Here is a 15401-nt window from a genome sequence, read left to right as displayed (position 1 = left end):
TTTGAATGTCCCTTAAAATTACTACCAACTTTGAGTTGGTTAGATAAAAACTGAGACAACAAAAGACCTACCCTAGCAATCAATGGTTGATTTAATCCACATTTATATTTGTATGTAGAGGCAAAATTTGCTTGACTTCTTAGGTGAAGGGCAATTAATGAATTGTAACCCACATAAAGTAGTATTGATCTTTTTTAGAGTGACAGTTTCTAGAAGAAATTCAAACTAGAAAACGTTACAATTTAGGGAGACAGACTGAGTGGTTCTGATGAATTTATGAACTGTGAATGCGAAGCAAATAGCATCTAACTTAGTTAAGACAAGTAACCAGTACTGGTGCAGCCGTTCAGGCAGATCAGAAGATCCCTTTTCCTGCTAACGTGTCAAACTTAGCAACCACCAGAACAATGGCCAGAAAGCTCTAAAACAACATTTGCTGATGGGGCATTAAATTCATCCAAGTACATTATACATAGTATGGAAGGTTGGCCAAGAAGCAAATACCTTTCCTCATGAAAACACTGTACTAATCCAGACGGGTGTGTAGTGCACCTATCTGGTCCGATGGTGGTTCAGTCCCGTCGATCCCCATAGACTCAGTTGAGTCCCCTTTAGAATAGGATAGAGTAGGCAAATACCAAGTGTTGAAAAAAAAAATGAAAACACTGGATTAAGTTTGAACTTTTAACCATGCATGGCACAATTTGTGTTAATAGCTATATGGGATCAAGGAGCTCAAGTTCTTTCCTTGAATCATCCAAATATTATTGAAGTTTGCGCAGCTGATTCTCAGTTGTAAATTGTTTCAAAAGACCCCAATTTTGAATCTTGTAACAGTTACAAGAAAAAGAACAAGGGTCGGTATACTTTGGACAAAGTATTATACAGCACTTTACTAAACAATCAGCTAAGGGGTTAATTCGATGGAAACTTTATTTTGTCCCCCAGCCACCTCCTTCACCCCAGCACCACCACCACCACCAGACTATCGCTATAAAGAATGTAAGAAAAATATTGGGGCAGTCATTTTGTTATGTCATTCAGTTTGCAAATATTTGAAGCAATTGGAAAATTTGAACCCATGAAGAACAAATGGCCTTCAAGAAATTATGTTAAAAGAAGTGATACTCAAAATATATATAGCACATTTGCATTAAGATAAAAAAAATAAAAATAGAACCACTAAGTGAAAGGGATTTTTTTTTTTTTTTAACTGAGATCCACAATAACATACAGACGCGAGGACAAATTTGGTGCAATAGATGATTCTAGCATAATCAAGTGATTCACTTGGGTGGTGCATAAACTTGCTTTTGTTTGTTTCTTCAGGTGATCAGGAGATCCTTCGGCTCTTAAATCTTTTCCTCCCTTCCCCGTTATAAAGTTTGTAATCTCCTTTGAGCTGAAAAATTTAAAAAATTTTAAAAAAAGAACTCTTATAAAACATAGATAAATTTCTTAAAAATTCCAAGCCTTTCCCTAGTAAAAAGAAAACTCATGCATATGCCAAAACAAGGTTTCCTTTTATAAGTTTTGTTGTCAAGATTGATTACTTTCTAAGCCGTTACACAAAATGAGAAGCAATTAGTTGATTATTTCGAGGAGGTACTGTTTTAAACCTTCATGTATAGTACTAACCTGGGTTGAGAGCAGGTGCTGCAAGCCACATTATAATCAAGAAGGTTGATATAGCCCTGAGGTTTAATTTATTGAGAATCTAAATACTGAAATCCATCATGTCCTTTTCACTTGCAAGGTTGATTAATCATGCAACAAATGATGAATATAAGACGAATTAACTCATTGGTTTTCTGCATCGTTGTTCTTAACAACCTCCAAAAAGGAAACATATATGTGCACAAGTTTTAATTCGGATCATCATAATATGCATCAGAAATTGTACAATGCTTGTACAATAATTCTAACTTTTCGTAGTTAAGATTCATCTATTGCTACCAAATTGTGCAGCTTTACTTCATGAACATGCATTTATTAGCCGTATAATCAGCTCGTTAGGTTTCTATGGCCAAAAGTGTGCATTGCATACAACACATTGTTCTCGTCACCATCAAACCTGTTCATGGCACGTAAAACTTTGTTCTCTAACGAAAATTGAACCAACTTCTTGAACTCTTAAATGGCCGCCAAAGACATCAAACTCGCCTAATTCTACCCTATAAAAACATGTCTTCACTTCCCACATTCCCCATCCCCAACTCAATCCATCTCCTGTCCCTTCTTGGCTCTCTCAAGGCAATCCAACAACTTTTCTCTCAAAGAAAAAATGGGAAAAATCCATCCTTCTATCGCGGCTTTCCTTTTAATACTGAACGTGTTACTAAGCTTAACAGGGGTTGCATTTTCGGGCCGCGAAATCCCAATGAAGGATTCCAAAAATTTGGAAAAAATACAACCAGAATCCTTCATTGGTAATGATGGAAGTGTCCTCATTCCAGGCTTGGGCAGGTACATGTTCCCTAGGCCAGGCACACATTTCGATCCTATCAACTACAATCCCATTACTGGCACTAATGGAGGAAATGGTCTGCCCGGAATCGGCAGCTTTGGCGGCCCTATCCCCGGCCAAAGCTATATTCCAGGCGGTGATGATACATCTGTCCCCATTCCTGGTGTTGAGGTGCCAGTTGGCGGCAGCATTCCTGCATTTGGCGGCAGCATTCCTGCATTTGCTCGCCCTTGATGATCCTTTGTGGCTTCTAAGCAAATAATAATGAAAATATTTAGCTTATGTGTTGGGTGTACGAGGGTTCTTTTGCTGTTTGTCATTCTCTGCTTTCCTGATAATAAAAACTTATTTTATCAATAATTTTTCCCCCCTTTTTATCGTCTTTTTATCAGAAACATGTCCAGAAAATATTTTAAGGATTAACATTATTGTTGCATTAACCGTGTATACATTATTGGATTTGAATGCATACGACTTAATTATCAATCTGAATCTGAATTTCAAAATTTGCACCTATGACAAACATGCATTCATGATTACCAGTACCTCCATAAAGACATGGCCTCTCAAGTAGATCGAGTTATATTCAATTCAAATCAATTGATATAATTCCTATAACTTTTGATGTAAACTCGTACAACTTGAGTGTAAATTTGAATTTGTCAACTCATATAACTAAGTTGGTGCCAAATTTTATGATTGCACTAAAATTGTACAAGTTTACACAAAATGTAGTAAAAATTACACCGATCAATTTGAACTCGATAGAACTCAATTTTTGTGAGATCCCATTTACAATATACTATCAATATAGAAAAGATTAATCTACAAAATAAAATAAACGTAAACTAGGTTACATGAAATCTTGATACAAATATGGAAATAAAGAACCGTGGGGATTGCATTCCTCTTATAGAAGCATTGGTAAAATTTGTTATTTATGATGCGTAAAATTATCATGGGCATAGTTGTGAAGTACATTGGCTCAGACATAACTCCTAGTTTTATTTAATGCAACAATGGGTTCAAGGGGCAGTGAAGAAGTGTAGGACAGAATGTTATTTTTGCAACTTCCAACTCAGGGAAACCTTTTCTGGTATCCCTTTATAGTATAAAATGACATAAATTTTGTAGTGTTTACATATTACAGAGAATAAGACTGACTGAAACAAACTAGCATTTGAACAACCGTAAATATGATATAAACTTCACTCAATCAAAACCTGTGTGAAACATTTTGAGGAATTTATGCAAGGAAAAAGGAGAGTGCATTATGTTTGGGGTCATCTTATGGGAGCCATTTTTGAAGCACATTCATGCTTCTTGCCTTGTATTGTTTGATCTACTGCTTGTGATCTCAAAGATTCATCATTACATTTTCCCTTTTTACTTAATGAACCAAAAGTTAGGCGGTAATATTTGGAGGTGGAACGAAGCAAATTTTTGTGATATAAAAGGATCTATTGATAAACAAGTGTCCCGCTAAAAAGAAAAATGAGTTAAATGCATTAATTCGATCTGTCGTAGTCCATGTTCCTTCATTTGAAGAAATTAGTAGTTTAAGGGACAAAGCAACTCATTGCAGTTAATGAAAAGCAGAAAATTATAGCCGGATATCTTGTGGAAATTATAAATTTAAGGATGAATTACAAATAACCTCCCTGTGGTTTCATCTTTTGTCATATGATCATTTTAACTTTTCCAAATATTCATTTCACTCCCTGTAGTTTCATGTAAAGTCGAAACTTATGTAACGTCGTTAGTTGAAATACTAGTAGTGCACTTACCTAAATGCTTGATCAAACAACAATTTAATCACCTCATATAAAACCATAGGAGAATTATGTGGATAGATGCAAAAACCATAAAAGGGTAAAGTGAATATTTATGTAAACTATAAAGGGATTAAATAGATATTATGATTTTAGGGTGTGCCTCCTATAATCGCCCTAATTGATTGAGCATTTGATATTTTTTCACTTTACATAAAATCACAGGGGGTTATATGGTTATTTTGAAACTTTAAAGGGGTCATATAGCATTGCACAAAACCACAGAGACATATGTAATTTACCCTAAATTTAATAGCACAAAAGGTTGTAAAAAGTCGTTAAACGATCTAGACACATCCTTAATAAAATGCATGGTACTTGTCTGGAGTCACATGATTTTAGATGCCATATATTTATGAATCAAAAATTGTTTTCTGTACATAAATTAGCAACCAAAGTTTTGGAGGTTTTTTACTACTTTGGAGGCATCCCTATCACTCAAAAGACAATGTGACAACTCTTGACTGGTAATATAGTCAGTTCCACTGTTCAAGGCTTTCCCCACCACAAAGACAAGGTTCCCTCTTCCTGTCTCTATTAAATTAATGTCATCCACCCTTCATTAATACACACCAATGAACCCTTCTACTTGATCACCACTCTTCCAACTGCCAAGAAAGAGACATTGCTTGAATTGTTAGTTTCAATAGGGATATGCCCTGCAGTTCATGTTTGCCAAGGGCAATGCCCTTTTCATCTTTGCATCCAAGTTCTTCAGCAGTAACAAATGTTTAATGCAAAAGGAGTTACAAAGATCCTCAATTATCTAGATAGGATAATCGCGTACACTGTTTTTTACTGCTCCACAGATATGTCAAAAGAGCTATTACATTTTTCTCAAGGCAAAATCAAAGTAGAACTTAACTTCCCACATCATACTAAGTGAATCAATACTCAATCATACAAAGTCAACAACTGAGCTTGTACAAGATGACTAATCAAAACAAAAAACTATGATCGCTTATCAAAGAATTTAATGAGTTCTTCAAATATAAAAACGACATAGAATGATATTTAACCAGCCATGGTCAAGACCACATTCTGGAATCACCAAATCTGCAACGTTTAATGGTTCTCTATGCCGCTTGGACTTGCCGTATATCTGAAATTTCAAAAAAAAAAAAAACTCATGAACAAGCCAGGCTAGGAAAAGTAGTTGCAAATTTAGACAAAGCAATGGCGTCATAAGCATCACCGAAGGGCCCAACATTAGGCAGTACATGAGAAAGCAGTAGGGCTACATTTTAGCAAAAGTTCAGCACATGACGAAGCTTTTCATAGGTAGAAAAACTTTCAGGATTCACCTAATTTACTTTCAAGCTAAAACAAATTCACATTCAGGTCAATAATTTTTTACAGCACAACTAGCTTTGTCATTTATCCAGTCACAAAACTTCAGGTGCATTTTTTATCAGCTAGAAGTTTGCCGGAAGCTTGTAAAGTTGAAATATCATAGTGCTTCACTTTCAATACTGTCATCAATTGGGATATTATTTCCGTTTCTCAGATTACCAAATAAGATAAAGCCAGCAACCTTTACTTAGCATATTAACTGAAAAGAGAAAAAGAATGAAAGAGTCTGAAAGATCTAAGTGAACTTGAATCTGATCAGTCACAATGTTAAACAAGAATTTTTTCTTATGCAGAGACAATCTGTCGTAGACTTGAAGGAGGCATAAGGTTACCATAATTACCAAGATATCTAAAATGCCCAATGAAAAGGGTTCTTCATGTTGTTCTAAAATATGTAAACCGTTGCACTACAAGCACATGAAGCATGAAATTGGCCATCTTCCTATTAACAGATGTTTACAGATAAATGTACAATCCTCCATACTTTTCATGAATTTCATCTTATTTCTTAGGTATTATTCTCATAGCTGGGGCATCAAAGTCCATTTCAGAGGCTTCAACTCCATGTAATGATATAATTGATGGAATGCTATGCATTCCTACCTAAGTCTTAGAAATAAAGGTCTTCACTTTTGCAAAGTTAACATGGGGCAACCATGTGATAAATGAGTTTTAACTTTACTGAAAACTCTCAAGAACACAGAAATCAGCATATGGAACTGCACTGCTGTCGATTAGTTAACACTACATGAAATCTAAGAATCACCAATTCCTAAGGAATACTAGTGTCAAATGTAGTTATCGGTCAAGTACCAGATACAAAACAAAGTTGTCACCAAGTATATGAATTCATCCAGATGAAGGGCCATAGTTCAACTAAGAAAATCTTCTCCTATAATACAAGAAGTTTACTGCAGATCAAACTTCACTCAACTTTCACATCCACATATCTTAACTGCTCATTCCACCACAGTGTTAACTCAAACCACAAAGTGCAGGATTTGTTTGGTGGTATTAGATCACAAAAAGAAGAAGGATTTGAATTGTGCCCTAATCAAAGTACCATCCATATCCAGCCAATAGATATATCTCAGAAAGACGATTGCTGCAGTTCATTCACTACTAATGACCAAAAAGTTAAAGAGCTACACTTTTGATAATAAGAATGTCCCTAATCAGCATTTTTAATCTACTATTAGTACCTTAAAATTTGCACTTTCGAGTATTGAAGGGTTACATTTATCATACTAAAAGATGCCCATAATCAGCACGAATATCAATTACGCATAAAAAAGAATTTCAGCATAACTGGTTAGGCTCAAATTTATGCATTTCTTCTTAGCTGTATCATCATCCTAATGGGAAATTACACTCAGTTAAAGCATAACAGATCAAAAAACAATTTATACACAAAAAGTCACCATCATCATCTAATCTAAAGTACAGCATATGAAAGAAAATTCCGTTAAACTTAAACAAGCCCTCCCTCACCATGAGCGTACTTTTTTTTCCCTTTTTCTTCAAGGTGCTTAATTGCAATTGTAATCGATAGTTAAGCCCTTCAAAACCGAAGTTAAAGTCATTGTCTTGTAACATTAGATCATCTTTTACATGAATTTTCACTATTCTACTAAAATTGAACAACGTTTCTCTTTTGTATTTCAATTCAGAAGGAAAATTCAACAGAAAATCTAGGCGACCGTTTATCAGTATATTTAAACACATAAGTTTGCATAGAAATCAGACAAAATGTAGAAATACTGAACGAACAGATACTTAAAAAAAAAGTGTGGAATATGGATGCACAGGAAAATCATAGACCAAATAGATAGTACACAAATTGCCTTCGGATTTGCTAAAAAATCAATCTTTAACCAAAAGGGCCTCTCCAAAAATCGTCAGAAATGAAAAATAATTACCTCAACAAATCAAAATCCAATCAATTTGAGGAGGAAAAAACAGAGGAAACCAAAGAAGACTATCAAGAAAAGGTAATCTACAAAGACGAAGAACTTTGTTGATCCATGATTTCTCTTCACATTCTTTGTCTGCTTCTGCTTTGTGGGTTCCTGATACTCTTCAATCTTTGCCATCTTCTCAAGGTCTAAAGATCTGCCGCGGATTGAAGGATTTCTCTAAGCGTTTGTTGGAGCTTTGTTTTGTGAGCATGCCCACTGATAGGCAGTCACGTGACTTGCATGTGTTTGGAATTTGTGCGAATTGTATTTTTTTTTAAAATATTCGTTTCTGCTTTCTGGAAAAAAAATTTTTTTTGGGTGAAGTCTTTCTGGAACATTATTATGAATTATGTTTTGAAAAGGAAGAAATATTTAAGCTGTGCAATTAAGGATTAAGAACCAAGTCCTTGATACATAATTTGGCCAACTTTTTGATGTGACAATGATAATTTTTTTCCCTTATTGGATATGATTTACACTGTTGAGTTCATTTGGCATCAGAATGTCACATATATACGGGAAAGGCAAAAGATGATTCGTTTGGCATTTCAAATTTGTTTTACTTATTGAGTAGAGTGAATTTTTTTTTTTTTTTTTTAAGAGTGAAACTCTTACCTAGTCTAATAAAAAAATTAAAAATTATCAATCCCTTTAGAGAACAATTCTTTCAATTTTTATATCCAATCACTGAATGTCACATGGTTCAACAACGGTGCCAATCTACATATTAAATAATTGAAATTACTGTAATTTAAGTTTTTTTTTTTTTTGGTAAGTGGAAGTTTGGGAGATCTCGAACTTAAAATCTTGATACATTTGTCCATCTTTTGGGCCTCACTATCTGACCTGCATGAATCAATTTTAACTTTAGGGCCCTCAAAATCTTTTAGCCCTTTTTTTGAGCCCTTAAATGTGTTAGAAATAGCTAATATGTAACAAAATAGAAAAAACTTTTGTGCTTATTTTAGTAGTACAAGAATAATTATGTTCTACATTTGTTAGAACCCAACCCTCCTCCTCTTTGGAGTCTATGCTTTTTTAATTGAATTAAGGAAAAGGTGACACACACAAAAAAAAAAAAAAACTTATTTGGTAGAAAGCCAGTTAGCAAGTGTTTTGGCTTTTATGGAGATAGTATTCATGATAATAAAATTATTAGGCTGTACATACACAATAAAATAAAATAAAATAAAATAAAGTTTGGTCGGTTAATTAGATGTATGTTAACTTTCTTTTCTTGTTTCCTAAGGAAACCAAATTGAAATTATTCAATAATAACCAAATAAAAAACCGAACCAATCAGATTATTTTTAATATTGGAACAAATATCCAATGCTCCAACAGGCTTCATAATCCACTGGCTTATAATTATAAACAACTCAAAGGGTCTTTAATTACATAGATTTCATATTGTATTCCAAGTCCAATACACAAATATGGGATAAGGATATTAATAAAACTTGTGAGGTAGTCTAATCTTCTTCTCCCACTGGATTTCGGAGATCAAGTAAAATTTGATCCCTAATGGGATTGGATCAGGTTTTGAAGTGGACATGTATATAAATAACACAGGTTTTGAAGGTCAATTAATGCATAATAAGCAATTTTTACGTACACCTTTCCCTTTTTTCCCACTGAAAAGAAAAACCCTATTCCCTTAACCTGAGATGGCAAAAGCTAAAGTGTATAAAAAGCCACTAGAGAAGCTGAGCAGAGCAAGAACAATGTCACAAGGAAGAAGAAAAGTGCTCAAGGATTTGTCCCTGTGCATGTCGGAGAAGAATGCAAGAAGTACATGATACCAGTTTCATGTTTGTCTTCCATAATGTTCAAGGCTTTGCTCAATCAATTTGAGGAAGAAAACCAGTTATCTTTACGTCTTTCTTGCTCCATTTGGATGCTCGAAGCCATACTCAATCTTGCAAAAGCCGAGACAGAAGGCAGTGATGAAGATTAATTTGATTTCTTGATGAAGATTGTTCGTTCAACAGATGAGAAGATAATTAATTAGTGGAAAGACTTGACAATTTTCCATGAGGTATGTATATATATCATGATGTTCAAGAAGACAAAAAAGGGGAAAAAAAAAAGATGCTGCTGAAGAAGATGCGTGTCCAAAATTGCCTTGCATGTAATTAACATATTTTACACCTTTAATAACATTCAGGGATACTGCAATTAGATTTTTATCCTGAATTTCTTGAATGGAAGTCTATCTTGTTCGAATAGTTAGGATTACATCTCCAACATTATTCTGCACTCCTTCAAAATCATCTGGTATAAGAAACGAGTCAAACTCAAGAAAATTTTCCTGCCACTACTCTATGTTGAATATTTAACATGGTTTTTCTGGTATTTTAATAAGAAGAAGCAGGGCAAAAAAAATAAATAAAAGATTACAAATTTATATATACTGCATCCTCATGGCGTATCCAAGTAGCATGACCTTAGAAACAAACCCTTCTGCAACAGCGCCAGGCCAACCAGGGAGAAAACCGCTCTAGAGTACAGGAAAAAGAGAATGTAGAATTCTAAGAAAATGGGAAGAAGAAGAATAGACAGATTCTTGCTGTCCAAAGAAAAGGCATACAGATGTATAGCTATAGCATAATTTTTTCCATTAACTGAGCAATCTTTCAGCTGAAAGAAAAAGAATGTGCTTTTGACCCAGACTTTTTTCAATTCCCAGCATCACATGACGGAATACAATTTATTTGCCAATACTCCTACCAAATGAAAGAAGGGAAGAATATCATCGCGTATAACCGAAGGATGGGCACTAAAGTAAACATTTTAGAAGACTAGTGATAGAAAGGCCTCACAATATGAGTTAGTTCACGTATTGACATTTTCTTTCAACAAAGAAATGAAAGCATATTCAGTAGTCCATTCTCATTATTTAAACTTCAAGGCTAGTATTTGCACTTTACCTTGAGTTTGCTTGATGCTTAGCTAGAGTCATCTTCTGCTGCTTCAGACAACCGTGCTTCTGATTTCTCATTCGAGAACCTTCAAAATTACATATAAAGTTGTATGAAGGTGATTCTCAAAGAAAGCATTTTGAAGAACTTTCAGTTCTGCAGGGTAGAAGAGTTTGCAGATCAAATACTTTTTGCAAGAACTCTTGCAGAAGAACAAATATAGCAAAAGACAATATGTCAAATTTTAAAACTCAACACCCTTCAACATATGAAACGCAGATGGGACCTAACTATTACTCATATGCATTACTATGAATAAACGTTATTAGGTAACAGATCCTGCTTAAGGAAAAACGGCACCATATGAGCATGCAAATGCACCTTCCAAACTTTTTGAACTAAAAGGCCACAACACACTTGTCTGAATTCAACTATGTCTTTATCAACACTGAATATTTTCACGGACATGACCATAGCCATTTTAGATGTCTTTGTCCTTGCATGATAATCAAGCCAACAACCGCTCAAAAGCTCAGGCTTTCACGTAAAGAATTGTATGTATAGCAGTCAACATTTTTCCCATCAATGCTCACTTTGGATGCTCAAAGCACTAAGGGAAAACCAGGGGCAGTTAAAAAAAAATAGAATAACATTAAAGAAAAACAAAATTCTGGCAAGAGTGAAGCACAAGAAGAATTTCAAACTGCACAAGCAAGATTCCAAAGTCAGAAATAGCTAAACTTTCTTTCTTTCAGATGATACTTGTAACAAAATTTGGGGGATGCAGTACTGGAGTGTGGCTGTGTGTGATGAACTTCTGCACAATATATACTTACCCTGAGAGTATGGTGACCCAAATAAGTTCCATACAGTCCACCCAAAGAAGTCTTTGCTCTACTGGAATCACGCCATAGGTGATTACATGAGCAAACGGCCAAAGCTTCCATCCTGCCTGTCATGGAGATGAAGACAGTTCATTATTCTTCCCCATAACATCCAGATGAACACAATTTGTGTCAAATGCAGTATTTCTCAGAGACTGTACAAGTACAAACTGACGACTTTTCATTTCAACACTTCAACCTAACAGTGTATGTCTAACAAGTTAGCACATCAGCAACAGTCTAGAACTGAATTGGGCTACTAGTTAGAATTGTGGAAACCAGGTTCTATAATGTGAGAAATTCAGCAACCTAGAGTATATACCAAAACTGGGACTTCTTGAACTTTGCAGATCAAAAGCCATAACAATTATCATAATAAACACGCACAAATTTAGGATACATCGGACAAAGAAATGTCTTCCAATATACTCTGGGAGAATCTTGCTTCAGATAATCATTTGAAGATCACTGAAATACTAATTTTGACAATGCAGTGACCATAATTGCCTTTACTGCATAGATTTACCATTCATCTGACAATTGACATATGTAATTGAGCCTGAGAACTGACGATTTAAATCTTAAGGGAATGCAACATTGAGAGTGCAAGCGGCCTTTGACATGTCCTATACTAAATGACCAAAAGTTAGGAAGGCGGGACATAATCTTGCATGATGACTCCAATTCTCAACTTGATTAGAGAGATCATTAAAACGGGCCACATACTGGAACTTAACAAAATGGACTTCAAGTAACAAATAAGTTCGTTTGACGGAGTACTTACAGTTAACATAGGCCAAAATGTTGACTTCAGTTCATCGAATATACTAGCCGAGGACTCAGAGCGCAAAAACCCCAGAACCACATAGTAGATGCTGTTCCAAACTGCAGACCAGACAGTTTGGTCAACTACTACTTTGGCAGGGACAACCCACCAATCATTGAAAGGAAAAAGAGCCTGCACGTGGAAGTAATAAAAGCATTTGCAGCTACTCAAAAATTTTATATATCAATGGCAACAAGAAAATATATAAGCCACAAATCTCACCTCACAAAATTGGTAATAGTAGTGAGAAAGCGATCCATGAAGGGTGAAACCAACAAGACCTGATCTAAATATCCTCTGTCGGTCAAACTTGAAAAGCGGTTTCCCTTCATAACACTGCATCAGGGCCATATTAGTATGCAAAAAGCAAGGCAAAGCTGAAACAGAAAGTAAAGAAAATACTAGAATTGACAATTAAAATCACACCATACTTGTGCAATCCAATCTCCTACAGAGTAGACAATCCCACTAATCGTCATTTTAGCCAGAACAGGATTGGATTTAAGAGCTTCTTCATATGCAATCCAATTGTGCCCAGGGGCATACTTCAACACTTCATAAAGGGTCCATCCCTGATCAAATTAATCAAGATATTTCAACTCCAATATACAGAACCACTGCAATCACTTGAAAATTCAATCTTGATCCTGCATCTTTCCCTTTTCACTTCATCAATTTGTACAACAAATGAGCAACATATATGAAAATACGGAACTTATGACTATCCCATCAAAAATATCAACAAATAAACTAATTGGATATGCTAAACAGCCATCAGAACAGAAAAATCACACAAATTAAGCATTAAAACACAATAAGCAGCCCGAGAGAGAGAGAGAGAAGAATTCTAGAGAACCCACGTGCCAATATTCATGATCAATGGAGAGCAACTTGGTAATGGCAAGAGTACCAGCTCCAAGTACAATAGCAGCATTCAGCAACCTTTCTTTATCCTCCAGTAGAGTAGATAGTATCCTGCCCTTTTCCTTCACTCCTCCACCACTAATTGCTTTATCCTCACCATTCTTTTCACTAGTTTCAGCTGCGACCAAGTCTTTTTCCTCTTTCGTCACAACTTTGACGGGCACAAGGCATAATTGATGTCTACTGGTTTTAGACGAAAATTTTGTATTAAAGTTCAGACTTTTATTCGTGAATATGGCTTTCTTGGCGTCTGAACTTAACGGTTTTGTGGAATTCGATGATGAGAGGATCTGGAAATGGTTGATGGCCTTTAAACAAGCCATGATCGGTTTGTGAGTTAAATTCTTAGGATTTGGAAAAGAGAGATCAGAGTTTAGAAAGCAGCTAAAATGGGATGGGGGGTTCTGGGCTTTTGAAAGAACAAGTAAGATATGAAGAAAGCGTGCCGTACTAGAGCGTTGACAATTGAACCCCACATGTTTAATTGTGGCGTAGCTTAACACGCTTTTGAATTGCAGCCACAACTCGCTAGTAAAATCACAAATCTCATATGGTATGGTAATTGGTAAGAACTAAGAAGAAGAAAGTTGGACTGTAACGAGTGAAAGTTGATACTATTTAAGATGATAAATCCTTTTGTTCCTTAAAAAAAAAAAGATGATAAATCTTTGTAAATTGAGAACCATGCATTGATCAAGCAGTAAGAAATTCTCAACAATCATAAATTGTCATAAATAGTGAATTTGATTCCTTAACATCTTAAAAGTTGACACACGTTCATCCTAAAAACAATTCAGCCAGTCTATCTTGATGGTTGGCATATTTTTGTTCTCAAAAATAATTCAACTACACCGTTTGGATTGAGGGAGTAGGAGGGAAAGGAAAGGAAAGAAAAGGAATTGGAAGGATTTAATCTTTGTTATTTGAATTAAGGAGAGAAAGGAAAAAATAGGGAGGGAAAGAGGGAAGAGTCTAATTGTTTTATTGAATTATAATTTTGTTCAAAAATAGATCGTAACCGAGAGAAATAAAATAAAATTAATTGAAATAATTTAATTTTTTTAAAAAATATCATTTTTCTCTATCTTTTTCAATAAATTAATACTTTAATCTTTTTCTTTCATTTTTTTTTCCTTCTTCCATCTAAATAAAGATTCAATATTTTCTTTTTTTTCCTTTCATACTTAGACCATACAAGTGGACAGAAGACACTTTCCTCTGTTCTCTTTTCCATTTTTTTATTCCATTGCTATCCTCTCTCTTCCTTTCCTTCAATTAAAAAGGTGCATTAGCTTCTTTGAAAATCACTCTGATCAAACAAGCTAGTCAGATCTAGGGATACAAATTACTCGAGTCGAATCGAGTTTCGATCTAATCAAATCGAGTTTCAACATAATTTTATGAAGTTCAAACTCGAGTTCGAACTTAAAAAAGTATAAAAACTAAATATTTTTATTTTTTAAAAATAAAATAAAATAATAATTTTTTAAATAAATAATAAAATAATAAAAATATATATAATTTTATTAAATAAAAATTATATATATATATAATCGAGATTAAGCCAACTTTTGAGTTAAAAAATTTAATATTTTTGAGTTCGAATTCGATTTATCTTTTTTCTTTTGTCAGCAACGATACATTTGTATAACCTGCTTTATCCTAATCTAGGGGGAGAGGGAGCCTAAGGAGGCTGTTGTAGGGGTTAATGGGTATACAGACCCAACTAGACCAAGGGAGTCTTATGGCACAACCCTTAGATTTTTTTTCATTGCTGATGAGATTTGAACCCTCACCAACAGCTCAAGGAGGGACCTGGTGGGCACTCAGTGGTTGAATTCGACTTATCAACTCCATCTCAAGTTCATGCCACTCGGGAGCAAATGGATTCATTTGCAGCTCTAGTTAAGCCTGTCAACGGGCCAGGTCCGAGCCGAAATTCATTATTTCGGACTCGGACCGGCATACCAAATCGGATATGGATTCGACCCGTTTACCCAACGGGTCTTCTACTCTATGTTTCGGATCCGGGTCCGGGTCTACCCGAAAAAAATTATGAAAATTTACAATTTCTAATAAAAATGAGAAAAAAATATATTCGTACACTAATTTCTAACTAATACAAAAAAAAACCAAATAAGAAAATAAATCAAATTGATTTTACTCAAATCGCCCTAATCAAATTATATTGATAAATATACATATTTTAAATTATTAATCCATTTATATCCGGATC

At 34.7% G+C, this 15401-nt stretch overlaps 2 protein-coding genes and 1 long non-coding RNA gene across 6 annotated transcripts; 1 reads left to right on the top strand and 2 right to left on the bottom strand.

The window, feature by feature from the left end:
- The first annotated feature begins 2284 nt into the window (after positions 1–2284).
- LOC113687565 (putative cell wall protein) lies at positions 2285–2701 on the top strand. Its single transcript, XM_027205149.1, has one exon. It carries the CDS (start codon positions 2285–2287, stop codon positions 2699–2701), a length of 417 nt encoding a protein of 138 aa, XP_027060950.1.
- A 2344-nt stretch (positions 2702–5045) lies between these two features.
- LOC113743745 (uncharacterized) lies at positions 5046–7768 on the bottom strand. The gene is made up of 2 exons (XR_003461183.2): positions 7572–7768; positions 5046–5401 (listed from the first exon to the last, which is right to left on the bottom strand). It is a non-coding gene; the product is annotated as an uncharacterized lncRNA (long non-coding RNA).
- Positions 7769–8956: 1188 nt separating this feature from the next.
- LOC113688547 (protein SYM1-like) lies at positions 8957–13618 on the bottom strand. Of its 4 annotated transcripts, none has more exons than XM_072048812.1 (7): positions 13102–13614; positions 12673–12813; positions 12464–12577; positions 12200–12373; positions 11368–11483; positions 10541–10619; positions 8957–9528 (listed from the first exon to the last, which is right to left on the bottom strand). In XM_072048812.1, the coding sequence occupies exons 1-6, from the start codon at positions 13486–13488 to the stop codon at positions 10559–10561; spliced, it is 993 nt and encodes a 330-aa protein (XP_071904913.1). In that variant the 5' UTR covers positions 13489–13614; the 3' UTR covers positions 8957–9528; positions 10541–10558. The 4 variants fall into 4 exon arrangements, 3 of the variants coding, with proteins under 3 accessions (XP_071904913.1, XP_027062191.1, XP_071904911.1); XM_027206390.2 differs by lacking the exon at positions 8957–9528 and adding an exon at positions 9722–10110 and having other exon boundaries at positions 13102–13612; XM_072048810.1 differs by lacking the exon at positions 8957–9528 and adding an exon at positions 10069–10336.
- Positions 13619–15401: the final 1783 nt, after the last annotated feature.

Source organism: Coffea arabica, chromosome 5e, assembly GCF_036785885.1.
Source record: "Coffea arabica cultivar ET-39 chromosome 5e, Coffea Arabica ET-39 HiFi, whole genome shotgun sequence".
Classification (NCBI taxonomy): Eukaryota; Viridiplantae; Streptophyta; class Magnoliopsida; order Gentianales; family Rubiaceae; genus Coffea; species Coffea arabica.
Note: the sequence above shows the minus strand (reverse complement) of the source record. Positions and strands in the feature narration are given on the sequence as shown.

Bases quoted from the DNA above. Each gene is read 5' to 3' on its own strand.
- LOC113687565 (XM_027205149.1), top strand. From the start codon at position 2,285: ATGGGAAAAATCCATCCTTCTATCGCGGCTTTCCTTTTAATACTGAAC.
- LOC113688547 (XM_072048812.1), bottom strand. From the start codon at position 13,488: ATGGCTTGTTTAAAGGCCATCAACCATTTCCAGATCCTCTCATCATCG. The intron at 12,814-13,101 runs GTGGGTTCTCTA...TAATTTGATCAG, and splicing joins TTGATCATGAATATTGGCAC to GGATGGACCCTTTATGAAGT. The intron at 12,374-12,463 runs GTGAGATTTGTG...TTCCACGTGCAG, and splicing joins ACTATTACCAATTTTGTGAG to GCTCTTTTTCCTTTCAATGA.